The 27449-nt window shown below is 43.2% G+C and overlaps 1 protein-coding gene across 10 annotated transcripts in view; it reads left to right on the top strand.

The window, feature by feature from the left end:
- ARHGAP32 (Rho GTPase activating protein 32) overlaps positions 1 to 27449 on the top strand; it is a 161280-nt gene that overhangs the window by 26606 nt on the left and 107225 nt on the right. For 2 of the 10 annotated variants that reach the window (XM_065040364.1, XM_065040362.1), the window contains exon 1: positions 536 to 11231. The exons of 4 other annotated variants lie outside the window; for them this stretch is intronic. In XM_065040364.1, the coding sequence (XP_064896436.1) occupies positions 11116 to 11231 (116 nt within the window). In that variant the 5' untranslated portion in view covers positions 536 to 11115. Of the gene's footprint in view, positions 1 to 529; positions 11232 to 17042; positions 17361 to 20638; positions 21631 to 27449 lie in introns of those variants that run through there. 4 more of the 10 variants (XM_065040358.1, XM_065040359.1, XM_065040368.1 and 1 more) reach the window with 4 other exon arrangements.

Raw genomic sequence — 27449 nt, 5'->3', positions numbered from 1 at the left:
TGCTCTGCCCTGGGGAGACCACACCTGGAATCTTGTGTCCAGTTGTGGCCCCTCAGTTCCAGCAGGACAGGGAACTGCTGGAGAGAGTCCAGCGCAGCCATCAAGATGCTGAAGGGAATGGAGCATCTCCCGTGTGAGGAAAGGCTGAGGGAGCTGGGGCTCTGGAGCTGGACAAGAGGAGACTGAGGGGGGACCTCGTTCATGTTTACAGATATCTAAAGGGGGAGTGTCAGGAGGATGGAGCCAGGCTCTTGTGGGTGACAACCAGTGACAGGACAAGGGGTAATGGGTTCAAACTGGAACACAAGAGGTTCCACTTAAATTTGAGAAGAAACTTCTTCCCGGTGAGGGTGGCAGAGCCTGGCCCAGGCTGCCCAGGGGGGTTGTGGAGTCTCCTTCTGTGCAGACATTCCAACCCGCCTGGACACCTTCCTGTGTAACCTCATCTGGGTGTTCCTGCTCCATGGGGGGATTGCACTGGATGAGCTTTCCAGGGCCCTTCCATCCCTCACATTCTGGGATTCTGTGATTTAACTTACTTCATGCCTTTATTTTTTTTTTCCCCTGGAGTTGCATTTTGGGTTTTGACTTTCAAGGGACGTTTCTTCTCCATCCTGGTTGGAGGTGATAATGACTGAGCTGCCTTGGTGCGTCAGCAGAATGTGGTTTAACCCCAACACCCGCCAGGCCTGCAGTGATTTGTTTGTTTGTTTGCAGGGGATACGCAGTCCTTGGAATCCTTTTGTGCTTCACAGGAATTACTGCTTTATGGTAACTTCTTTTAAATGACTCTAAATGCTGTTGAATTAATTATATTGAAGTAACTTCACCAGTGACCTTGAGCAAAAGTTACTTCCAGCAGAATATCTCCTGCATTTATGTACTGAATTAATGCCCGTGCGCTTCTTCAGGTTCAGCTATTGTTTCATGTACCCACATGTATGTCCTTTATGGGAACTAGTTATTATTTTAATTGTATGCAAGAATATGTATACATCTTTTTGAGCATTATTGTAGTAGGGATTGCAGAACTGTTTGCCAATAAAAATACGGTATCTAAATATGGGCAATGCAGAGACTTACCTGCAGATGTACCTGAAAATTACTTTGAAAATAGCAATGTGGACTTGGGTTTGCTTATTAGTTTTCTGACAAAGTATATCTACAGTGTAAAGAAGGTTTTTTCTTTTGCACAAACCTGGGTGCTCAGTAAATCCAGCGGTCTTTTCCTCCTGTTCTCTATCACTAACCCAAACTTCTGTATAATCATTGGTGACAGAGAATCATCAAGCCAACCTGCCTGTTCAGGTAAGCCTGAGACTCTAAAAATCCATCCTGGGTGAGTCCTGCAGCCCTGGTGTTGCTCCCAGTGGATTAGCTGTTGGTAAGTGATTGAAGGAGTAGGCAGTTCTTGTTGACCTGCTTTTCTCACTAAAGCAAGGAGGCATGTCTGACCTTGGACAGCTTTCAGGAGCTACGCTGGTGAGCAGAAGGCTGTTTACGGTCTGTTATTTTTAAGGACGAAGCTGTGGTTAAAAAATAGTCCTTTCCTAACAAGTATTCTTTAATACAGTTCAAGATGCACAGACGGGAACCTAAAGAAGATACTTGCAGCTGACGTGAACCTGATGTGAGCATGAGCATCCTAACTGCAGAAGGTGCAATTTCTACCTTTTGGGAAATGTACATCATGCAAAGTAAAACATTGGAGTGTTGAGGTTGTTTTACTTCAAATTTTACCAAAACTCACCACCTACCAAGTTCATTTGTTTTCCCTTGGCTGCCGTCACTGAAAATGGAGCAGCTTTCCATACTCACATGCCTATGGAGCACTAGTTCTTAGTGCCATCTTACACTTTGACTCCTGCTGATTGGGCTGCTTTTGTTGTCTGCCTTCTCTTTGCAGAAGGGCTGTTATGTTTCCTAATTGATCAGAACTTAACAAGCTAAGCTTGGAGGAGAAAAGGCGGCTTGAGCAGTTGAATTCTTGCCATAGGAACTGGTTCACATAATGAGATAGTTGACGATGGCATTCTGTTAAAGCTTCAAAAAAGATTGATAATGATTTCCCATCCTTGAATAATTCAGTCTGAGGCCTTTTTATTTTCAACTTGTGTATTTTGCAGCTGTGGTTTAGCAGAATCTCTGCGGAAATGAAAGCAATTAGAACATTTTAGATTTAAATTTCTAGCCGTGTTAAGGCTGTTAAGGTTTCTTGATCTAACAGGACTATGCAAGCATGGGGTTGAGCTTTGTGAGGGCAGCTTGTGCACGTCTCACTGCAAACCCATGAGCAATTCTTTGTGAATTCGCTAAGGGGCTACATCGTGGTCACAGTTAGCCACAGGTCCGTGTTTTTGCAGGAGAACAAAAAATTTATAGTCCCTGTTTACTTAATGGTAGGTCAAGGGGCCAGTCCTGCAAATCATTTCTCATTGTAGTTGCTCTTGTATGGAAAATTTTGTAGGAGATTGTGTCGAGCTTTTTTCTTCTCCATTTTTTGTTTCCTTATGCTGTTCTTTTAACTTCTAACACTGTAGGCCACAGAGACGTTTTGTGGAGAATATAATATTGGAAAAGAACACTTGATGAAGCATCTTGTGCAAGAGAAATACTCCCTGTAAGAGGAAATCATTCATGGCTTTTAGCTCTTTAAAAACCCATCTTAACACTCCTGCTGAGTTCCTTTCACTCTCAAGTAATGCAGAGGATTAGTCAGCATCATCTAATTAGGCAGCAGCAAAGCAAAGATTTTTAACTGACTCTGCCCTGATTCAGTCTCCTTTCATAGGACTTGCCCATTGAAACCAAATGCAATAAGGACATTTTATTGATGGCATTTGAAATGTCAGAGCAATTGTGAGGTGAGACACTTAAATGAGTTTTGCACCTGAGGAGGAAATTCAAGGTCATCCTGTGCAGTTTCTATTCCCGTGTTCTGTGGGAGTCTGCAGGTATCTGGAATACCTCTGGGCTGCTTAATAGCTCTAGTGGTTTGAGAGCTTGGATTCCACTCCATCATTCTGGAAGGATTGGAATAAAAGAGCTGCTGGAGAACCTTTCTTTCCCATTCCTATAAATCTGTACTGCCCACTTAGCAATGGTACCTGGCAGGCCCGGAACAGGAGAGCGTGTCTTGGATTCTTTTAGAGTCTCAGGATCCAAGAAAACTCTATTTTACAATATAACAACAAGGACCAGGAGAAGTGGCTTCTATTGGGGTTTGTCTTGGCTCTTCATTTCACAGAAGCACTTCAGCACATACTTAACTACCCATAGACCTGCGTGTTACGCGCTGAGCAGCTTTCTCTGCCTGTGGACCTCGCTGAGGAATGCTGACACTTCAGTTCATGTTTGCCTATGAGGACAAGCTGGATTTTACTGCTTTCACAGTGGTTCACATAAGATTACTTACAGCTGAGGAATTTGGGAACAACTCGGCCTTTTCTGAGGAGAGATTATTACTATTAAGTTTTGCCAATTGGGGCATTAGGTCGGCATGAAGGAAGAAATTGATCTTGAGCTTTCAAACAAACAAGCAAACCATTTGTTCTTAGGAAAATGAGAGGTTTTTACAAGCATGTAGTTGACACTGTATGCTTTTAAATGAAAGACATTGCTGTAGATGATATATTACCTGCAATTAACTGAAATAGCTGGCATATGATAAGACAGGACAGGATAAGAGTTTTCTGCTTGATTCTGTCAGAACTGCTTACTGCTTTCTAGGGGGAAGTGACATTAATCAGATCAGTCTTATCGCTGGTATTGATAATGAATCAGTAAATTGTTCCTAAGCCATTATGAATCTTTGCAACTCCCAGTTTCAATGTAGGTCCTTGAAATGGAGCCCACAAACAATCTTCTGGGGAGGGAAGGACATGTCCCCAAGGAGCACCGATTAATGCCACTGGAATGTCCCTTTTGGTGGCTGTGAGTCTGTCTGGCTGTTCTGACCCTGCTACACAAATGAGGTTGGAGATACAATCCCCTCCTTGTTGTAGAGCTGATGAGGAGCTCTTCTGAGGAAGCTAATTAACCAAAAATGTAGAAGTTGAAGAAGTGAGAAGAATCTGATTTTTTTTTTACCTTTTGGTATTGTAGAAAGATTGAATATGGAGAAGTTATTTTTCCCTGCCTCCCACAGCCCCTCGGGAGCACCATCTGCAAATCATTTCTCTTTTACAGTCTATGGACTACCAGAGTAGATTGAGCCTGTTTTTCCCAGACTTGAGAGGAGAGATTTCTAGGGACAAGTCTACCTAACTTTCCAGTCAAGCTTTGCTGCTTTCTTCCTTATTTTTCTATTTTAAGGAATGTTCTCAATATAACAGTAAAAGCAACGTAACAATTAAGGAGCTGCAGTAAAAAAAATAACTATTTAACTTGTCTGACCCATTGAAGACACCTTTGAAATGATGTTCTGCATGCAGATCTTCTCATTCCTGATGCTGTGCTGGGCATACAGCAATGTCATGTGGAATCGGGGTGACCGTTTCTGGTCCAGCGGTTCCCCTTTGCTCATCTGACACCCTGATGTCGTTTTTGAGCATTCTGAACCTTTAATATCACGTTGCCTTTACAGTCTGGTCAATGTTGCAGGATGAACGTTAGAAGGAGATCTTATTTTCACGCTATTTTCACTTTGTTATTATTTTTGTTTTTAAGGGGTACCTTGTCTGAGGCGGTCCTAAGGTGAGTCATGTCTATATAAATAGAACTGCTGAGCACATCGGATAAGCTGCTGTGTGCAGAGGACAAAAACGCTTCAGAGGAAGGAAAGACGCCTTGTTAAAATAATCACATAATTGGAAATGTCTGTCCTTTAAGACTGCTGCCAGGGGTACCTGCCACATCATTTTTTGCTCCTCACACCCCCTCCTTCAAGTGCAGGTTCATTTTAAATTGTAATTCATGCATTTCTTAGACCACTGAAGTTTCAGCAGAAAGCATAAGGGGTGGAGACAGCTGCAGTACAGATGTGGGTGCTGCACGTGTGCTTTTCTGTACAGTGAGTGAAACTGTAACCTTGTTTATCCCCAGTTCCTTCACTCCTGATAAATTTGAGAATCCACATTTTTATATTCCCTATTTCCCGTATAAGTTGGGGAATGACCTATTAGAGAGCAGCGTAGGGGAAAGGGACCTGGGGGTGCTGGGGACAGCAGGGTGACCATGAGCCAGCACTGGGCCCTTGTGGCCAGGAAGCCAATGGTACCTGGGGTGGGTTAGAAGGGGGTGGTCAGTAGGTCAGAGAGGTTCTCCTGCCCCTCTGCTCTGCCCTGGGGAGACCACACCTGGAATCTTGTGTCCAGTTGTGGCCCCTCAGTTCCAGCAGGACAGGGAACTGCTGCAGAGAGGAGAAAGCCTTTCCTTCTGGACTGAAGTTTAGGGTACTGGGAAGAGCTCAGCACATCAGCTCTCTAGAGGTCACAGTTTGGGTTCATCCAAAACAGAGGACGCCTCTCTTGTTGCTGTGAAACCAAGTTTGCCCAAAAATTAGGATGTGAACTGCTTTCTATGCATGGTTCCTACTGTGGTGTAGCTGAGCACACTGTGTTGTGTAGCCACGTGAAATCCCATGATGTTGGAATCTGTATAATTCTTTACGTGATGCTGAAGTTTTTGTGTTCTCTTTTAGTTTGTCACTTGGTCTTTATTTCAGTTATCTTGGATATAACATTGACATAAAGCAAGCTAGTTCTTATGGAAAAAATACAGAAGATTGAGTGCAGTGGAAATTCAGACCAGAGGTAGATCTTAGCTTAGTTCCTAGGCTAGGCTTTGAAAAAAGGAACTGTATATGCTTGGTTAGTATGCACTGGGGATTTCTGGAAAGGCTTTACTTGCTGAAAGTCAGCTGCCTCCATGTGATGTGTCAGGGTTTTGTTTCCACCCATTCATCCCTGATCCCACCCAGTTGGTGTGATGTGAGTAACTAAGGGCTCTGAAATAAATCAAAAAAAAGCCAAATACTGGTTGGCTAATAGAGGAAACGGGGCAGCATATTGTGAGCTTTATGCTAGAAAAAAGAAAACTGGAGTCCTTTGTATGGTTGTATTTTTAGATATTGGGTGCATGACAGCGACAAGATAGGTGCTTAATGGAATTAGAACCTCTCTGCCATTTGATCTGTTTGCCTGTAGCTCAAACCCTTTAGTTCCAGAATTAGAACATTCAAAAGTATGGCTCTCCATCACACACTGGGCAGTCCAGTCGCATCTTCCAACTTTAATGAGAAGACGGTGCTGATCTGTAATGCAGAGTTCCCTCTTTCCGTGTCCAAGATACATTTGAGGGGGATATATTTCATTTATATGTGCAGTTCCCACCATGTTCCTCATTCCCTGGAGGGCAGGTGCCTGAGGTTTTGCCATGCTGACTATGAGCAGGTGGATTGCACAGACACACCTTGGCCACGGCTTTGCTAAGCAGCTCTGCAAGCCTAAACTTGTCCTGAGCGGCGACTTGCTCAGACTATCTGACAAAGCAAGAAAAGCAGTGTGGGAATACTGAAATTAGTGCTGGTTCCTCTTCACTTTGGAATAAGGTTTCACTAACAATAAGTTGCAGCGTGTACCTATTTCATCTACTTCTGGCAGGGATTCCACAAGTGAAGATTGATTCGTGACTTAAAAACACATGCCACGTGTTCCATGTGGGATATAGAGCCAGGTAGCTGCTCCTTAGCTTCCTCTTCGTGCTGTTTCTAGTCAAGCTGAAGTGCAATCTTCCTCTTGTGGTTTTGCACTTGTACTTTTTATAGTACAAAATTCAGATAAAGTATTTAAAGTTTTCATTGCGGGTTCACCTGTGGACGTGTCCAAGTCTTTACTGCATTAGTGCTGTGCAGAAGCGTCATCCAACACGTCGCGTTGTGCAGATGCTGCTGTATTTGCAGTAATTTACCTGCAGTAGAAATATGCAAAGGAATTCAGGGTGGCAGTAACTGTCATGGAGGTGTAATAATGCATAGCTGTCTAAATGGCCTTTGAAGATGATTAATTGTGGAGGTGTGCAGTAGTGGCAATGGCCTGGGATTCTGAGTAGAGCCTTGAGCATAGTTGTACGGGAGAATGTGCGGGAATGGAAACCCTCTTGGGGACAGGGATTGGAAGGTGGCTGCTGCAGCCTGCACAGCAGTTATTTTCTCTTGGTGGGGAAGGCATGGCTTGAACCAGCCCTTCAGAAATGCACTTTACTTCAACCATAGAAAAGGAACATCTGATGTGAAGACTTGAAAGGCTTTTACGTATGTTTTGTCAGTCAGAAATTGCGTTCTGGTTTTCTCTTGTGTTGTGATTCACTGAGTCCTTCTGGTATTTAAAAAAAATATTCATATAACAAGGGGTTGAACAGGCTGTAAATGACTGTGCTTTGTGGCTCAGAGAAGGCAAATGTCCTGTCACATGTTCCAGCAGAGAGCAGTTTGTGACCTGTGCCATCAATTAGCAATGAAATAGTTCTGCTCTTGGGCTAGGGGCAAGACTTTCTTTTAAATACTTTAGTTTCTTGGTCCCAGCTGTCGGGTGGGTCTGCACGTTTTCTGAACGAGCTCCAGTGCGTGTTGAGCAATGCCTTAGCGAAAACTGCCGTTGTAATGTACGCTGGGAGAATGGTGTTGCTTCAAGTCGTTTACTCAAACGCATATCTCAGCATCGAAATATTTTCTCATTAAATTCATTTGCTTGTGGAATCAAAAGCAGTCCTACATTATCTTGTCATGTATATATTATTAATTGCGATCCATTTTAAATTTAATGAAAAATTATGTGAAGAGCAAGAGAGAAAGCTGTCTGCAGCATCCTTGCTCTTTGCCTGGATAAACTTAAGCGATCAAAGAGGTTAAATTTAAAATCCACTCTTACTCAGCATTTTTCAGTTCTTAAATGGAATGGTGTTGAAACTCTGGGCAACTATCAGAGGAGCAATGAACGTATTGGCAGAGGTGACAAGCCATGTTTGACTTGGATAATCTTATTCTTTAGGTGGTTGACAGAAACTTCTGTTAGGAGAGAATAGTCTGAAAGAAGACTTCTTGGTGCAGTTTCCCAAAGTTAATTTAGGTATTAGAACACTGAATCATTATGCAAATTAATTATCATTTTTGCGAGCTATCAACCTGGAAGTTAGTGAGTCGGTCAAGAATGCAATTGTGTCATAAAGCATAAAGAAGCTTTCTGGGTTGGAGACTTGTTCTTAAATTTGATTTGGCACTACCCTCTGTCACCCCAAGGACTAAGAGAAAATGTTTCCAGGCCCATTGGTGATTTAACAGCAAATTGGAGCTTACAGTCGGTGATATCATTCTGCCTGCTTCTCTTAATTAAAAAAAACACACCACAATTTGGGTCAAAATTTTAATTTTGTTTTGCTATTATTATGATAATTTAAGCCCTAAATAAGGATAAAATATAGCTGTCTGGAGACCAGATCTTGTCTATGAAAAATGATCCATTACTGTCGAGACTGTCTCCAGCAGAAATAATGAAGCTTTCCTGCAGTAAAGCTGCATTAGTTTACATCAAACCGTAGCAGTTTTGAGCCTGCTCCTCCAAGAGGTGCCTTAAACACCTTTTTAAAATGTGACACTTATGTGCACAGCAGTATTTCTTTATGACTAGTGGATTCTTGTTAGCTGTGAAACAAAATACTGATTATTGTTTAGTGATAGAATCCCAAGCCCTGGTCTTGAATAAAGGTTGTACTGAAAAAGGTACAAATAAGAAGTAAGACAGTGTCTCTGGCCTTGGTGCGTTTACAAAGTGCAAGACAACAGCTGGTATCTGATGAAGACAGAGCCGAAAGGAGGGGCTGGAGATGCTATCTCTTGGCATGACTGACACTGATAGTGTCACAGAGGCACAAGAAGCCACAGCAGGGTATGAGCTGCTGTGTCCCAGACACCTGGGTGCTGTTGGTGCAGGATTGCTGTTGGTACGGGATTTCTGAACTTCTGTGCACTAGCAAATGCATCTTCCCTGGAATACTAATTGGTTCCAGTTAGTTGGTGAGAGTCTCTTTTGGAGCTCTACAGTAAATATATTTTAATTTTTCCCCACATCTACTTCTGTTTTGCTGTGAAGCACAGTAGTAGAACTTATACCCGTCTGTTGAGTTTTTGTGCTTTATGGCTTTGTAAAATGACAGCTTTGTTTTTGCTTTGTTGCTGTTTCGTTCAGCTTGGATTGAACACGGATCACTTGAACTAGCGGCTGCAGAGTTGGGTTTTAGCTTCACTCTTTGCAGGAGCAGGTTACCCTCTATCTGTGGTTACCTTGGGGTGCAGCGCAGTATCTCACTGCACTAAAGCTGGGTGGTGAATTTGCACAGGCTTTCTTACCTTGTTTTCACAAGTGTTGGTGCTTTGGGGTCTGGGACCAATGTGCAGTTCTGCTCCTGGCTCTGTCCCCATCTTCTGGTGCAAACACCTGCACTCTTGCTTCTGTTTTCTCCTGTCATGGAGTTAGACTCTAGTTGATTTAAGTTATTCACTCAAGTCAGGGAGGTCACAACCGCTAGTTGAGGGTTATAATCCCTGAGATAGTCATAGTCCAAAGTCATAGACTTTGGATGTGGTGGGGGTGACTGAGGGGGAAGGAGCATTGTGATGGTTCCTGAAGCCCGGCAGCTATTGCTACAAAGTTAGGTTTTTTGTCTAAATGGGCATGTTTTCTCCTATTCGGTTCTTCTGTCTTTAGCTTGTCCCATTCCTGTGTGTCTACTTGGGTGAAGCAAAGAGAAGTTAGCATTGAGAAGCAGTCCTGAGGCTTTCTAGGCACAGAACGGGTATAACCTGTTTGACGTTGCTCACGCTTTGCCAAGCTCGCATCTTCCCCCTCTGCTGTAAGTGCTGAACTGATGGCTGGCATGACTGTGTCCTTATGCGTTAGGTCTAATTAACAAGGTTATTGTCGCTCAGTTATGCAGCATTTAGCAAAACACTTTTATCTAGCCATTTAAAACAAAAAACAGTTGCATGAACTGTTTTGCATCGTTTGGGGTTGCGTAGCCTCTTCTGTTGAATTCTAAACAACAACAAAAGTGGGTTTACTCAGTAAATGTCTTTCTAAACTTGGCATCTCACAGAGTCCAAAGAGCACGCAGTGTTTCACACACCTGGAATCTGCACTTAAACTGATAACTGAGAATATCCTCAGCAATCCTACTGAGTTGAAAGGAACTACGTGAAAGATCAGGTGCACTTGGATTATATGTTGAATTTCCATGGGCTGTGTCTGGACAGTATCTAATACTGTTGGTTACAAATTACAGCTTGCATGTGTGAGCTAGAGCCTCAGCAAATAGTAGCAGTAACAATAATACAGAAAAGTGGGGCCCTTTTACAGAGGTGAGAATAGCTCTGTGGTTTGTTCCAATACAGAGAGATTAAAAGCAGTTGATCAAGGTCACGCAGCAAACTAATGGCAAAGCCAGGACTGAGCGCCACTCATTCATCATCCAAGCTTTCCTCTTTATTTGCTAGACCTCACTGCCTCTTACAGATATCTAATCATCCAGACTGCTGCAGTGGTGGTCGGATGAAAGATTTCAGTCTTTTAATGGGATTTGAAAGTTGGATAATAATACTCATTTCCTATTTATGGTTTAGAAATGTAATATCAGTTTTGCAACACTACTTTTAAAACTGGCTGCATAAACACAGAAATAAATTAAGCCCTACAAGTCTCCTCTAGGAACACAGTAAATATTCCCATTTTCAAAAGGGAGGATGCTGAATAGCAAACACATTGATGTGATACATCCAAGGTTATACGGAATAGTCTCCTGCTTCTGACTCTTCCTGGTCACGTGCATCAGAGTTGCCAAGGTTTTATTATTAGGGGTACAAACCTGCAGAGCAGGTTCAGGACATCCCTGCTTAGGTACGTGGTTCACAGGACAAAGAAATTCCTTTTCCTCCCTCTCTGCTCCAGCTCCGAAAGGGTTACAGCTCAAATGCCTGAAACAGCCTCAGGAAAACATGAATCAGTTTGAGTGAGGGAAGGCGCAATGGGAACCCAGAATTGCAAGCTGTTGTGTGCTTTTCATTTATGTATCTATCTCTACAGCTTTTTGGGGGGGTTGTGAGTGTGTCTGAGTGTGTAAGTGTGAATGTGCAACATGGAGGGAGGGAGCGGAGCTGCTGCTCTTGCCTTCTCTGCCAGCTCCACGGCAGCTTGCACTGCGGGAACGGGAGGAACTGGCAGCAACCTGAATGAAGCTGAAAGGTCAGTACTATCCATAAATCACCCACAGATAAATGCTCCTCCGAGATGCTTCACCTCCCCTCTTTTTTTTTTTTTAAACCCCTGTTTTCTCATAAATATGGTATTAATACCATATCTCCAAGGAATGTAGTTGTTTCACAATTGGTCATAGCCAGCAATGTCTAATAAAAACGTAGAGCATGATTTTAAAAAGGCAAGCGTGCCGTTTTCACTCAACTTCAGTTTAATTTTTAGTGTATTCTTAAGTGTATGTGTATGGCTGTATCTCTTAAGTGGCTGAGGATTTGAATGGAGAAAGGTTAATTACCTCCTTCGATCAGATTTACACTGTGTAGGTTATATGAGCATGCAGAAAGCAGACAAAGTGTAATTTTGCATGCTGTTCTTCATGTGACAGTGCTCCCTGAGGCATTTTTGGGTAGTGTGTACAATGTGGTTAGTAGCATGACTGAAACTTGCATTTCTTTAATAAAAAACGTATATGTCCTGTCTGTAGCAGAGCACGTACTCTATACTTTGGCTGTGAGAAAACAGCAATAGTCACAAGGGCTCTGTGCTGAGCTTATTTTCTTTCCTTTCTAATGGCTAACTAAGCACTGTTGATACAGTGTGGGTTTAGGAGCGATAGGTCTGGAGGGCCAGGTTATTGTGTTGTTAAAATTCTTGAGGAATGAGACAGTGCTGATTATCTTCATGGCAAATCGGCTCCTTCACCCTAGGCTTGGATTTGTTGCTGTGACTGATAGGAAATAAGCCTATTGCTGTTGCAGTTCAATTGGGATTTTCTACTTCACAGCTGAGAGTGCATAAGTATTTACTGGCGGAAAAAAGGAGGGAGTTGGGGAACCAGCATAATGTGAAACTTGCAGTCTTGGGCTTGCTGTCACCACATACCTGGTTTACGGATCAAGGCGGTTTATACCAAACTAAAAGTGATTTCTGAACAGAGCTGCCGGAAGCTGGAGACACGGGTTCTTATTTCACTGCATAATGCATTATCAACAGTCTTGGTAATTTAGGCGAACTCCACCCAAGTCACCTTACACCAGGATGTGTGGAGTTCACTCCGGATTAAAACTGTAAGGAGCTGGGAATGTCAGGGTGTGCAGTGCCAGGTCTGTGCCTGCAGAGAGACAACGTTCAGCAGTGATGTGATACAGCCTGTGCTGTCTCTTCCAAAGAGCTCTTGTATTTCAGGGAAGTCTGCAGATTCAAATCTGTTTTAGTTCTGGCAGTGACAGTCTCCTTTTTTGTTTTTGTCACTTGTGCAGATAGTCCAGAGCATGACAGAACTTTGTATTAGCTTATTATGGTTCCTCTCAGAAGGGGAGAGCACTTACACATGTCCCCTCAGTGCCCTGCTTTTCAGTGGAGAGAGGAAAAATTGTATTGTTTATTAGAAGCAAGACTGGCCCTTAATAGGATTATAGAATTATTTTTAAGTTCATGCTCTCTATCTGGTGTTCCTGACTGATACTTGGAGTCCAGGGAGATTGCTGGTTATTGATGTAAATCTGCACAGAATGAACTGTGCTGATGTGTGTTTTCTTCCGGGGAAAAGCAAAAAGCATCATTCTCAGGGTTGCGGAATCCTTGCCCTACCTGCACTTTTTGGCTGCAGTGGGACAGAAGCGAGCAGCTCTGCACACGCAGCAGAGCGCTGCACGTTCCTTTGGATAGATAGCATCTTCTTCCGGGCCAGTCAGTGCTGGCTTACATTCTGCAGAACCAGTGGTGGGTGACTTGGCATGTCACGGTGTTACCTCCGCTCCGCTGCCTCGGCTCCTGACCTCAGTGCATCCCCCAGCTCCCCTTGCAGAGCTTTCCCTGCTCTCCTGAGCCCCCCAGCTGATTTCTGGGAAAAAAATCCCTGTGTGTTGTCTTAAGGAGGGGGCAGTTTAATCAGAGCATTATGAGCATGCCCTTTGCAACCTCAGGTCTTTTTGCAACAAGCAGTGTATAAAATATACTGCATAACCAAGGGACAGGTGGAGAAGTAGGGTGATTTTTTTTGAAGTTGTGGGTGTGGACAGAAAGCAGAAGAATTGGGGTAGGATCAGAGCTTTCCCATCATGAATATAATGACCAAAGCAGGCAGATATTGAGCTGCTGAGTCAGAACAGGGCAGATTGCAACGTGTGTTCATGTAAAAAGAAGTTGCATGTACACCTTTTGTGTGCTCCTTGGAAATAGTAACCAGAGGCGGTGGCGAGGGATGGGAACTAGAGGAGTCATCTCCTCAGCTCCATTCATGTCAATATACTGTTATTACTTGACTGTTTGTTGTTCTTATCTGTTTATTTGTTGAAAGGACTTTCTGTGTACTGTCTGGAGGAGAGTTTGCAGACAAGTGTATATCCAGAAAGCAAATTAGAACGTAAACATCTGTGCATTTCACGCTTCTGCCTGCTGCTTTGTTCTGGCCTGATGGTCAGGACCAGAGCGTGTTTTAGAGTGGGGATGATGGGAGGAAAAGGGGGAGGAATTTGAGTTGGTACCTTTGCTTTGAAGCACTATTTATATTCTAGCTTCTCTTAAATCCTGTGATCATTTCTCCTGAAACTGAGAGTGTGAAGTTTGTTATCCTAGCACCTCTAGAGACACATCGGAGGTGATGTGCTACCTGTGCTTTCCATCAGCTGCTTTTTCTTATGCAACCCATGATCTAATCTGCTTTTCTTCCTCCTTTGTAAAACAGCAGGAAAAAGCACAATACTTACTAAAAGATGTTACGGTTTTCTTTCAAAGCTGACGGTAACCTGTGTCTGGTTGGAGATGCTTAGTGGTGGCCAGGCCCACCCTCAATTACAAGAGGTGGTGGTTGCAATGGGCAGCACATTTGGCAGAGCCAAGCGTGACTGTTCACCTTCCCTGGTCAGGAGCAATGGATATGTGTTGGATCATTTAGGTTAGATTATTGTTGTGGCCTCCAGTTTAATTTATAAAGGGCTGCCTGGTCTCACATTCCATGCCGCTAAGTCCCATGGCTGAATAGATGTCCGAAGCATCCAGAAGATGACAATGCATCGCCATGGACAGGCACTGGTAATGGTTTGCTCTCTCTTGGAAAATGAATTAAATGTGGTGTGTAGTCCTGATGGAATTAACCGCTCTTCAAGTTGTGTAGTTAGGACTCAATTCCAGTCTCCGAGTGCAGCTCACTGTTGGAAACCCAACTGATGGACTCCGGCGCTGTTTGCTGCTTTTCCTGTTGTATTATGCAGCAGTTTCCCTATTTGCAGTGCTATTGAGTACTCAAGGATTTCTCAATGCCTTTTTTTTCCTCAGGGTCTATAAATTAGTGCTCCAAACCTTGCTCAGGATTGGAATGTAGCAGATAAGATTTCACCCTGAAGGGGTATTTTAACCATGCAGACATGCTTTACTTTCTAGCCACATTGCTTCATTTGTTTATTTCAGAAGGTTTTTTCCTTTCAAAGTGAAACATAAGGAATTACACAAACTTTTTTCCCCGAAGCATAAATAAAAATTTTCCAAGCCTTTCGAATCTATTCTCTGTACATTTTTAATGGAATAGCTTTTTTTACTGTATTAGATAAATGTAGTTTGTAAACATACCTTGTATCTCTTCACAGCTGGTTCAGTGTAACTGTGCTGAGGCTACTTCAGGCATGTAAGTGTGCTGGAGCAATGCGTGTCATTGTTATTTAAGTGCACATGTCTACAGTGACTGTGTAAAAAATGTATTTCTTTTTTTAAATAAAGATGTGTTGGGAGAGAAATGGTGAGACCCACATCAATAGGTGCCATAAAACCAAGAGTTGCAGTTGAATAAAAAGAGCTTTAAGCTACTTTTTATGGTTTCTGAGCAAATATCTGAATTCAGAGCAGTGGGAAGAGAGACCCTGATGCAAAATTTCCATGTTTTCTATTACTGATATAACAGTAATGACATCAAACACACATCAAGCCCTTTGCTACACTGGAGTGAGTTTTAACATTGGGCCTGTGCTCTACCACATTTGTTCCTGTGTCTGAAACACCAGTGTTCTCCTTTGAAAATAATGCCAGGAAGCCATCCCAGCTCTTGAAGAGCATGTTGACCATGCTTCTGCACGAGCAAAACCTGCTTTGAAAGCAGCTCTTGGTAGTGTTGTGTAGGGGAACATCTGAAGTGTAGGAGCAGCTTTGAAGAGTTTTCTGAAGTTCAGCTGACCTGTTGCACACCAAAAGGAAAACCAGACTGCGCGGCATACAGTCCTGGCTAGAAACAACGTCTGGGTTGTGACAAACAGAACAAGAAGAGGAAAATCCAGTGTTACAGCTGTAATTTGTACGATTTCAGCTGCCGTATGGTGTTCACAGCTTCCCTTTTAAAAGGGACTTTCCCAGCTTCTTGTACTTCCAAGGGAGCTGCTTCTGGGCACACACAAAACTACTTAGATTTTCGCAGATCCGAAATCTCTGTTCCCTATTAGTGATTAAAGGAAGCAAGGCCAATGTGAGATATCAGTTTCAGAAGACAGTTGTTCTTAAATCCTGATGTTTGTGGTCTCACTGGGCCATTAACTTTATGCTCAGAAGGTTAACCAAAGCTGTGTTGACTTTTTTCATCTACAAACTAATTTGTTTAATACTGCTGCAGTTGCTCACAGCTTTTTGCAGGAGTGGTGTAATGAGATTAATAAACCTCTGATCGTTTCCATATCTGATACTTGAATCCCCAGGGGAAGCTGCAAAAGTGTCAGAGCTCTGGCAAGGCGAGGAGTTGTTCTTATTGGAGATGATGTAGATTTGGTTGCTGGGATGACGGGGTGGCTGCTCTTCAATCTGTAGCCGTGGAGCCAGTGTGACTTGAAGAAGCAGAGCAGAGAGGCTGAGGCTGCCAGCCGGGGGTTCATTATTGGAACGCAAAGACAAACACCCCCTCCCTCCCGCTGCGAGACGCTGAAGAGGGAAGCAAGTTTCACAGGGAGATAATTACGCTACTGGAAAAACTGCTGTGACAGCTCCCAGCACTGCAAGGGGAGTTCTTGTGGGGAAAAAGCCACATAGACATACCAATTTCTTCCCTTTTTCTCCTGGTTAGGGATGGGTATGTGCATAGTGTTGCCCTGAAGCACTTGATCCTCACCTCCTTGCCTTTGCTTGCTTTGCCTGCTTCAGGCTAAGTTTGTTTGTGGGTTTGTTTTTTCAAGTGCCATAGCCCACAATCTGACTTATGAAAACAGATTGACACCTGAATTATATTTTCCCCTGTTTATAAAAGTATCCATGATTGATTATGAGTGCAAAATTACCCTGTTTCTCTTTGAAAAATGGCAGGGAAGGTATTTTTTTCTGCATGTGTGTGTATAAACATGCACATGCTTTTTGTTTTAATGGTTTTTGTATATCGTGTTGAAATACTGTGAAATATCGCTTTGACTTCAGAGGATGGAACGTGTTTCATGAGCTCCAGCTGCACAGCAGCAAGAGGAAGACGGAGTGTTAATGTCACTGGGGCAGCAGACTTTGCAAATGAGGTTTCGGGTCTGATTACAGCTGGCAGTATATTGACATAGGAGATGGTGTTGGTAACAAATATCCATTGAGATGCAAAAATGTTGTTGAACACCAGCTGATGCCCACACGGGCTCTTTAATTAGTACCTGGCCTCATTTTGAATCACGATGTGCCTTTGTATAGGAGGAATTTTTGACAAATCCAGTGGCTCATAAAAGAACAGAAGGTAGTTTATTTTTGGCCTTTCTTCTTGTGCATATGCAAAGTTTTCTTGATAAGAAAATTATTACTGGGGAGTGTGGATGCACAGAAATTGAAAGACTCATAGGAAAGAGATCCTAATTAACAGAGCCGTGCGCTGCGGCGGTGAGGAGCACAAGGGCGAGCTGATGTTTGTGCCCTTGGCAGAGTCGCCATGAGCTCCCAGCGGATGCTCCAGCCCCTTAGGGAGCTCCAGCCAGAGCTGACGTGCTCTGAGAACGGCCTCCGTTTGCGTTTGAACGGTGTTTTTATCATCACTCATCGGGTTGTGGAAACGCTGATCAGCAGGGAGCGCGGGCATGTGTGCGGCACAGGGAGCGAACGAGAAATACTGGTTTGGGAAATAATTTCATCATCTTCGGTGCTCTTTGAAGAGGGGAAATATTGAAATAGAAGCTGCAGGTACTTCTTAGTGCTTGTTGTATGCTGGCTTTTGATAATGACTTTAGCTTTGCATGCGCGTTTCATAAAAATGGTGATGAAACTGTCTTTCGAAAAATATTTATTAGGGACTCAAAGTGATCTGATGGTCAATGCCTTCAATATCTAGCACGTTAGAATATGTACTGATGTAACCTTTGACTAGGTGAAATCTACTTGGTTTTGGTGATTCTATAAATGTAATTCGTGTAATATTTGACATTTTCCAGTGCTGCATACAAACAGAACAGGAACTAAAACAGTACATATCAAGGAATAGCTTTTGCTACTATAGTGAATGTCAAAACTTAATAGCAATTATACTTTTTACTACCTTTTATTACTATATAGATGTCCTAAGTATGCAAAAAGAACTGAGTTGAACCTGACCAGCTATCTGCATGGCAGTATGCTGCTGGAAAATAAGGGATCAAACCCAAGAAAGGGCTTGATTCAGTGTTTTTTTGCCACCGGTTCTGACTGCACCGCTCTGTGTGCAAACCATTGGTGGTGGCTGTTTACGGCAACCGAGAAAGCGGGAGGTGTTGTCATGGTGTTCGTGTGGCCTAGCGGAAAGTTTTCAGTGCAAACACATGTGCGGTAGGAAATCTTTCCCTATCCTAACAGCGTATTAGAGCTGTTTGCACGTGCTGGGGAAACAAAACGATGGCATCTTTAGAGAAAATCCACTGCTGCGTTTACCAGAAACCCAGAGTGTGCTGAAAGCCTTAATTACTCTATAATGGGTATACAAGTTGATATACGTTTCCATCCAAGAACAGAAAAGATTGTCTTCTTTTACTAACTGTGCTCCCTCCTGTAGGTTTTCCAAAACCGAACGGGAGGCATCAGGTCTGGATGGTACGGCCCGTTCATTTACTACATGAAAAATAGAGCAGAGCCAAACTAGAAGAGGAAGCTGAGACTGTTAAGAGATCATTTAGATTTGATGGAAAGACTTTTAGTTAACGATGAGGATTTTTAAGGTTAACTTTGAACAACCTGGTCTAGTGGAAGGTCTCTTTGCCCATGGCACGGGGTTGGAAATAAACAATCTTTAAGGTCCCTCCCAACCCAAACCTTTCTATGATTCAGTGATCTCAGGAAACTCATGGAAATAAGTGCCAGGGGTTTTCTTGCAAAACATTAAATGTAAAAATTTTTGATTAGTTACCTGATTAATTTGGTGTTATTTGAGAGAGAGCAACAGAGTAGCTGATTCTTCTTTGTGTTCTGTTTGACATAAAGAACAACTTGGGTAGGTAGCACAAATGGTTTTACAAACAGGAAAGAATATTAAAGATAATTTTCCGAACAAGGTTTGCAAAAAGCATTTCAATGAGCTCGTTTGTCTCTGGGAAGGAAAAACCTCCCAAGACGAGCAGGAGCTCTGGCTTGGGCTGTCACATGGAATGGCGTCTCACTCGGTGAGCTGCCCCGGAGCATCAGGCTGGGATTAAATCAGAGCGGAGGGGGAGTCGCAGTAACCCAGGCACAACCCAGTGAGATGCCACCAGCTGTGCCCTGTGCGGCAGGACAGAGAGGAGCCCAGCGCCCAGTGAACCTCAGCAGCCACGAGATCCAGCTCCTGGTTGTTCCCGCCAGCTCTATTTTACTTTACCATTTTCTTCCCCTTTTCACTATATTCTTACCTTTTTATTTTTTTCGCCTATTCTCTCACAGCCTTCTCTTTTTGCTGAGTTATTCACTGGGCACTAAAAAAGTCTCTTTTGCAGGTGTCAGTTTTAAAATTATCATGATTATTGAGAGGGGGAGAAGAAAAGCCTGAAGAGCACTGTTTGCTGCCATTTGCCTGGGCACTGAAATTAATGTGCACTGGTTTCAACAATATCTCATTTCTTCGGGAAGGCTAATAGCCCGGTCACTTCATTATCCTGCCTTTCTGCACAAGTGCCAGTGTAATAGAAATGCTTTTCGTTTTGCAGACTGCCCATGGGTGCCCAGGATTAATGCTTTCAAAAGCTTATCTGCACGTTCTGGGTTTTTTTATTTCTTATTCTGTCAAACTGCAAAAGCTATAAATCTGTTCATCACCTGTCCTTTTAGGTTAATGTATTGCACCTGGAACCCTTTTTGATGTCTTAAAAACAATCAGCCAATGCTTCCACTAGTAGGTACTTTACCCAATCAGTTAAGGCTTTATTTGTCTATTTATTTCTTTTCCCAAGAGGGCATTTTCTTACTGACAGCATGAGTCAGGACAATTAAAGGTTGCAGTGAAATATTCCTGCTTCTAATGTGATGCAACATGAACTGGAATGAAATGTTACCTTAGTCATACTGAAAAAACCCATTTAATGTACTGGACGCTGTGTTACCCGTGGGACAGAAGTTACCGGTTATCTCTTCCCAGTAGTTTCTTCCCCCCTGCCAGAGCTGTATGGATTAGGTCTAAAAATTACTTCAGGGCAAAATGTTACTTTATTCCTGTTAGTCTTTGGAAACTGAAAAGTGGATTTAGTGGCTGTGTGTAATTTCCAGCCGGATTGTCCGTGTTTATTAATTTCCCCTCGCAAGCCCTTGAATGATAAGAATTCGGCCCCGGGGAGCGGCGGATGTTGACACAGGTTGTCAGGATGATGCCACAGATGTTGTGATTCTCCCCACTAGATCTTCCTGGTTTTCACTGGGACTTACTTTGACACAACAGTCCAGGGTCCGTGTTGATCCCTCATTGCCAGCCCTGCAGCTACGCAAATACCCGGATTTTCCCATGCTGGCCATACACTCCAGCTTTCCTTGCCTCAGGACAGCAGTTGAGTTTTGTTTTCTTTTTCTCCTACAGTGGGAATGCACAGCGCCTTGTCTTACCCATAAAGGGTGGTATGATGGCGAAGGAAAGCATTTAGCAAATAATTCTGAGTACTTCACCTGTTCAGCTTCTCCAGTCGGATTTTCTAGCCTCTTCTGCCCCCCTTTCTGACTTGATAGTTCCCCGCTTTAGCCAACAGATCTATTCAGTTGCACAGAGAAGGTGTTGGCATCCTCTCCTCTTTTATTACCCTGATGCATAAGCAAAATGATGGCAGAGCTACCCTGTAGAATTTATACTGGTGGAACCACGCCAGGAGCGATTTTAAAGGCAGAGCAGAAGGAAGCGATAAGGCACGGTATTTTCAAGTGAAGAATGATGGAAAGGAATTACGGTTACCTGATATAGCGGGTTTTTTTCTACCCCAGCCTTGCAAAGCACGTAAGCATCTGCTTAAATTTCAGTGAACTTCACCACGTGGCTCAGGCCGGGCAGGTACCGGGTGTTCCTCCAGCAGCTGGTTCCAAACGGAAGGGACAGCGATGGTAATGTAGCATTAAACGTTCTTGAAAAGCTCTTTGCATGCAGGTTTGCAAAGGAGAGAATGAGTGTGAGAGTGTGTTCAAACTGAGCAGTGAAATCTGCACAGCTTGATCTGCCTCATCCATCTGGTTGGAGTATTTTATCTATGTGTAACAGATTACATTGAGTCTCACCATTCAGGGCGAGCTGTTGAGCCTCAGCCGACACGGGAGAATCGACCTGTAAAGTTATGCGAGTAAAACAGGAGCTTAAATTTCATGCTGGCTTCTCAGGAGAACAACAGAGGAGGTGCAGAAATATCGTGTCATCTTTCTGTCCTGACCGTGTGTGTTTGTTCAGGAGATGGGGGAGTGACTGTCTCCTGCTTTGCCACGTTCCTCCTCCTCCCCTCCAAGGCTGTGCTGCTTCCCCAGGCCAGCGGTTGGGCTGCTTTGTGCTTATCTGACTTTGGTCCTGGGTTTAGCTGAGGCAGCGCAGCAGCTCTGCAGGCAGAGGTGGCGGGGACGCGGGGGTTAAAGCCAGCGCAGATTGCTGCTCCTCTGCTTGCTCAGGTGTGCTGCAAAGGGTAATAAAAAATGGCTGATTAGGAGAAATAACTTTGTGAGCAGAGCTTATGGGACTAGGCAGCATTCCAGGCTGCGAACTCTTCTTATTTCTCTTCATTTTCCTTATTTTTTGACGGTAGCTGTCGTTTCTTATGGAAAAGACTTGCCTATCTGCTGCTTTTTAAAATTATTTTTATTTTTTTTTTTTTTTCCTGCTGAGTCATTGCACAACTCAACAGTCATTTGTGTGGTTTGCTTCCTGGAGTCTCGGATCCGTTTGTCACGTCCCTTGCTTCTTTCCTCCTCCGTTTAATGTAACTGCACTCGTTCCAAGCACTCTGCACAGCGGAGCCCCTTGCAGATGATCCCGTGCTGCCTCTCTGTGACTGGGGTGAGTGAGACATGAACTAATGGCAGAATTTGTCCTGTGCTCAGTAAGCTGTTAGAATAATGTTAACAATTGAAAATTACTCATTTTCCTTACACAGAGGCAGACTGGGAAATGCAGACATATTATCTCAAAACTGAAGGGACAGAAAACCTTTTTCTGTTGTGTTTTCATACGTTCTGCTGGCAGCTGCTTAGACAATTAAACACCTTAAATATCTTCATTCTCTATAATGCATTACAAACAGGGTCCTCTTTTTGTTGTTCTTCAAACATCTTTTCCATCTTGACTTATCTATGAATATGTAGCTCACTGTGTTCCCCTTTTTCTTTGTCCTCCCTTCTTTATGCCTTTAAAACAGGGTTGGTGTTTCAGGGACGTGCTTGGCCTGCCTGATGCATAGTTAAAGAGGTTACCTAAACCCACAAAATTGTGCAGCAGTGTAATTAATATGTTTTGTTTTCAAAGAGTGAAAATTCCTGGCTGACATGTTCTTAGTCACAGGTTGTGTCTGTTATATTTATTTGCTTATAGTTTGCTTTACAAATTAAAAGAAACTAAACAGAAGTTTGACCCCTATTTTTCTCCCAAAGTGTTTGTGTTTCAGATGCTCCCTCCCCAAAAAAAAATAATTAAAAATAACAAGAAGAACAAAACTGTGTTTTTTTTTCCTGGAGCTCTGGCATTCCTGAAGGATTTAGGTAGTGTTGCATGATGAAGCATCGCAGCGCCCTCGCGACCCCAGGCCCTCCGCTCCAGCATTTGCAAAGAGGAAAGTCCACATTCTCCTCTCTCACTACAGAGAGACGTATGCACACACCGAGGTGGGATCTGCAAAAGCCCACGTGAGGGTTCACAGACCAGGAGGTGGCCCAAGTCATAAGAAGGGCTCTGAGAGGAGCGCATTAAGATCTTGCTCATCCTCTCTTTGCGAAGCTGCATCCTAGTGCAGGTCAATGGGAAGATGCATCATTATTAGATGGTTGGGTGAGATGGGGAGCTGCGCCTTTTGGAACTGCAGAGCCCTTGCACGGCTGCTTAGGCTCTTCAGGAATCCTCATTGCAGGATTAAAGTGATGTCTTGAAGCTGTGCTGCATGAGCACCTTGATAAAACTGATCTCTGCAGCCCAGTACTTCTACGTTCCATGGTCCCTTTCTGCATGTACCTTATTGCTTTCTCTCCCCATCTGTCTGTTTTGAAAGCAGTTTGGAAGGTGATGGGGAAAGCAGAGGAGGAGGTATTGCATAAAACTGATTGGGAAACAGCAGACTTCAACACCCCTGAGCTGTGCAAGTGTCTTCTCGGAGAGAGCGCCCTAATTATTAATATTGGGTGGTCAGCTGGGCTGGGCTCTTGTTCTCTTCTGCATCTGGCCAGAACATTTTGTGGCGAGGATTGCATGAGAGCAGAGAGTGCATGGTCCTCTGGTCTGTACAGGGCGCTGTGCTTGTTCCTGAGCCTTAATTTTTTCCTCCAGCCCCTGATGTTTGGTTTTTACATGCCTTACGATAAAAGCCGTGCTACTGTAAATGGTCTTTTATGATTAGGAACTGCAAAATCAAGGTTATTTCCTCCTTTAGGCTCAGTCTTCTCTGAAATACTGGATGAGTTATTTGAGCTTTCAGTTACTGTGGGTTTTTGCTCACCTCGTCTCTTTTAGTGTATATAGTCCATGCCTTGATGTTTTAAAGTACAGCATTTAGCATAATTGGGGGCGCTAGACAATAGTGCTTATTATCAGAAGTCCTTATAATATAGGTTACGTGTAGTATTTCAATATGTGCTCCTCTGAGCCGCCTTTAGAGTTAATGTTTTTGTTTTATGATGTACCATCTCTCAGCTTCTCCTCCAGAAAGAAAAATAAATCTAAATTAGACTGAAGCCTCAGCTAATTGTTCTTTCTCTCATCATCTCGGTGGCAGCAGGAAACCTAGCAGCAGGGTTTCCATTCACAGCAGACGTGCTGCCAGCTCGGCTGCTTTTGTACCAAAAATGCATGTGTGGGTGTTGAAGGTATAAAAATGATTGGACAGTAGTGGTTGCAGCTGTCTCCTTGAGAACTCAAGGCAAGGGAAATCAATGAGCTCTTTCCTCTAGGCTGGGTGTTTTTCTTTTTAATTTATTTTTTTATTCACCGTAAAGATACTTACCAATTGCAAATTATTCCAAAAGGGCAAAGTAAATGTCTTATGATTATCAAAGGCTGCGTCAGCGCTGGCTCTGTTTGCAGTGCTGGCATTGGCTCTGCACAAGGGAAGAATGGAAATGTGCTCTGAACCACTGTGAGGTATTTTGACCCCTATGGCACCTTTATCTTCTGGTCTGTCCCGCGCTCAGGTGCTGCATCCACCTGTCAGCCCTACATTTTCTTTATTGCGCTGCTGCCACTTCCGTTGTCTCATCCCGTGCATCAGAAATTCAAGTAATAAATGGCTGGCCCAGGCAGATTCGTACTGTGTAAGCCTCGGAATGACCCGTTGGGTTGCGATACACTGGTTTCTGCTGTTGAGAACTAATTACAGTGCACATTATGCCCCTGTGACCCCCACCTGGTTACATCTGCCCCCATGACTTACTGTTCTCATAGGACTCAGTTTAATTCCATTTAGCTGGTCAAGAACAAGGAATAATAACAGTAGTGATTTCTAGACATAAAAAGGCCTGAGCAGCCTCCTATTTGCTATTGATATTATATATCATTAATATTAAAATTTAATATTTAATACCATTGAAAAGGAGTGATGATAGCACAGACAAGAGGAGCCCTGCTGTAAATACGATGTGAGGGCCACCAGTCATTTTAGACTGGCTATTTAATCAGAACAGCTGGAGCTACTCTTTATTTGTTTGCTCATCTTGTATTATTTGTTCAGCTAATCAGGTTCTGATGTCCCAGAGTTCATTTCCATTCTTCTCCTTATGAGAATGCTCTAGAAAGTCTAGTTTGGATGGGTTTTTTTCCCCCGGCTTGTTCCCCAGAGTGTTCCATGACCAGCCGGTGTCTATACCTGGTTTTGCAGCGTATTGCTTCAGTGGAAGGCGCAGCTCTGGGGAGGTAACTGGCTCTGGACAAGTGTTTCAGTCAGAGAAAGCATTTCCCTGTGCAGCATCTCACTGACTGGACGAGTTTTAAATGTTGGTTGATGTTACGAACAGTTGTCACTTAACAGCATGCGAGGCTAATTGCAACTGATTAGTTGATTGCACTTGATCGTTCCATGTGCTTCGAGTGTCTTTTTTCCAGTATGTGCTTCTGTGAGGGAAGATTAAATTTACCGTGGCTTTGTGTTGGCACGGAACTGCAAACAAACAAGAGATCAGCCCATATAAGTATCTCTGGATCTCACTTTAGGTCGTTCTTTACAGTTTTGGGGTATTCTTTGATATTTGCTGCATTTGGATTAGCCCATCTCTCTTCTGTGTTGAAACTTGAGAGCTGCTTTTAGCAATTTATTAGTTATAAATGAGAGTACGGTGCTCTTTTTCCTTAGAGGTGATCTTCTGTAATACTTCTATATTTTTCCTGAATTAAACAAAAGAAATCCAAGCCAAGGCTCAGTGGTTCTGATTGCACAGTGATTTCCTAATTCCTTTTCTTATGCTGGGCAAAAGTGACAAGAGAAGCCTATTCCTGAGGATTTTTTTACTGACCATTACTGTATTCTCCTGAGAGAAAATGCCAGGCACCTACTAAAACAATATCTTTTGTGTGTTGCCAAATAGAAGAGCAGGTGTTTAAAGAAATTCCAGTTATGCAAAACCTGGATGCAAATTATTACAGCCCAGTTTAACAAAGCTCTCAGGTATGTGTTCCAATCCCTTCCAGAGCACCAAGTACATGAGACAGGCTGCCTGTTTGTTGAACTGCTTATTCCCCATGCTGCATACATTGGGGTACAGGCATTTCAGAGAGCGAGCTGAGCACACCGATTTCAGCCCTGGGCTATGGGAGGCCTCCCAGCCTTCATCAACGCTGGAGTGATGCCCTACAGATGGACCTAATGTAATCAGTAAGGTGTTGACAAAGCTGATTTAAAACATGGGAAATTAAACCCACTTTTAGGTCAGCACTGTCAGCCTTCCGTTCCCATCTCTTCTTTCGTTTTTCCTGGGGCTCTCGAGCTATCTCTCCTTTCCATATTGCATGATGATTTTCTTCCTTTCCACTGTATTAGTTTTAATTTCATGGACACAGTTTGCTTGGAAAATTGGGTTGGGGGAGGGTGCGTGCGTTTTGATTTTTTCCGTCTCTCTCGTGACGGTTCCTCTTTGTGTGTACGTCTGGTGGAAGTTTGAGGGCAGAAATTAAGATGTATCACTGATTCTGCCTTGATTCCCACTTCTTGCCCAAATATTCAGAAGCTTTTGGACAAATCTCAGTTCTTGTTTCCTAGTTTTTTAGGTTTGTGTCAGCACAGGCCTTACTTAAATTTGGCTTTTTGGGTAGAATTTATATCTTGGAAAGCATCGCTTTCTGTGGCGCTCTAAATCCTCTTGAATCGTTGGTTCTGTAGGGCAGAGCTGTGCTTTTACGCCGGCTGAGAAATTTCAAGGCACAACAGTGCTATATAAATAATAAATAAACTAATAAATCAGTTATCATCGTCTCTCACCTCCTAAATTGAGGTCAGAAGGAAAAGTCACTTGAGAGAGAAGCAGCAATGAAAGTTGAAATGCCTGATGTCCCCGTGGAAGACCACAACCTAAAGATCACGCTTGGCATTTAATTTAAAAAATATATAGCCGGCCCCAAACGAGTATCTGTCAAGCAGACAATTAACTACCCGATATGAGGAGCCTGACATTGGAAATGCTTCGTGCTTCCACGCGGGCACATGGCATTCGAACTGTTGGCAAGTAATTTGTCAGCACCCTCGTGTCCTCCCAGGGGACAGCTGTTAATCTGCGTGTCATTGGCATCCCAGCGACATCGAAGTCCATGACATTTGTGGCATTCCTACAGCTGTGGGACATGAGACATGCCAAAAAACCTATCTTTTATTTTAAAGTATTTTAAATTTGTGTCCTTTCTCCTCCCCTGTTTAATTCCAGGGGTAGGGTAGGACTTGATGCTCAATAGCCAGCAGGACAGCACCGAAATGTTTAAATTCCTGATGAGCAGATACGATAAATGCCATAAATGACGGAACCAGCAAATTGGCTTTGAGAAGATGGAAAAGGTCATTAGATGTTTTCTTGATACAGTTGTAGCATGTACAGATGTACAAGCTCTGACTAGAAATTCATCAAGTTGACCTACCAGAGAACTTGAAAGCACGGGTGTGAATGTGGGCTGCGCCTTTTGTGAAATGTCCTGTAAACATTTGTTCCAGTACATTTGATTCTTAATTTACAATGAAGAAGGATTCATTCATCTGAAGAGCGATTGCTTAATGGCCTTTATACAGCCAGAACTTTTATTAATATAATGGTGTCAGATTTCATTTGAAGGGCATTCAGAGCTGCTAAGCAGCTGAAGAGGTGACATTTTAAATAAAATTATATTTCTGTTCTTACAGCTAGTGTCAAATTTTGCAGTGAATTTTCAGTCGTTTACAGTTCCCATGAAATAGCCCAGTGCAGGTTTTATAGAACAGAGCAGCTTCTTTAGTTTGTTTGGCCATTACTGTTTACCAGATAAATGTGTCGGTGTTTCGTACAAGTGCTAGTGTGACTCCAGGTGTTTTTCCCTTCCTGTGAAAAAGAATCCATGGCAGAAACAAGAAATTGAGTTGTATTACAGCTTGACATGTGTGGTGAATCAGACATGTATACGTTGTATTGTTTATTTGCTCTATACATTAAAATAATGTCGAACAT

This window comes from Columba livia, chromosome 24 (assembly GCF_036013475.1).
Source record: "Columba livia isolate bColLiv1 breed racing homer chromosome 24, bColLiv1.pat.W.v2, whole genome shotgun sequence".
In the NCBI taxonomy this organism is placed as follows: Eukaryota; Metazoa; Chordata; class Aves; order Columbiformes; family Columbidae; genus Columba; species Columba livia.
This window is presented reverse-complemented; position numbering and strand designations above follow the sequence as displayed.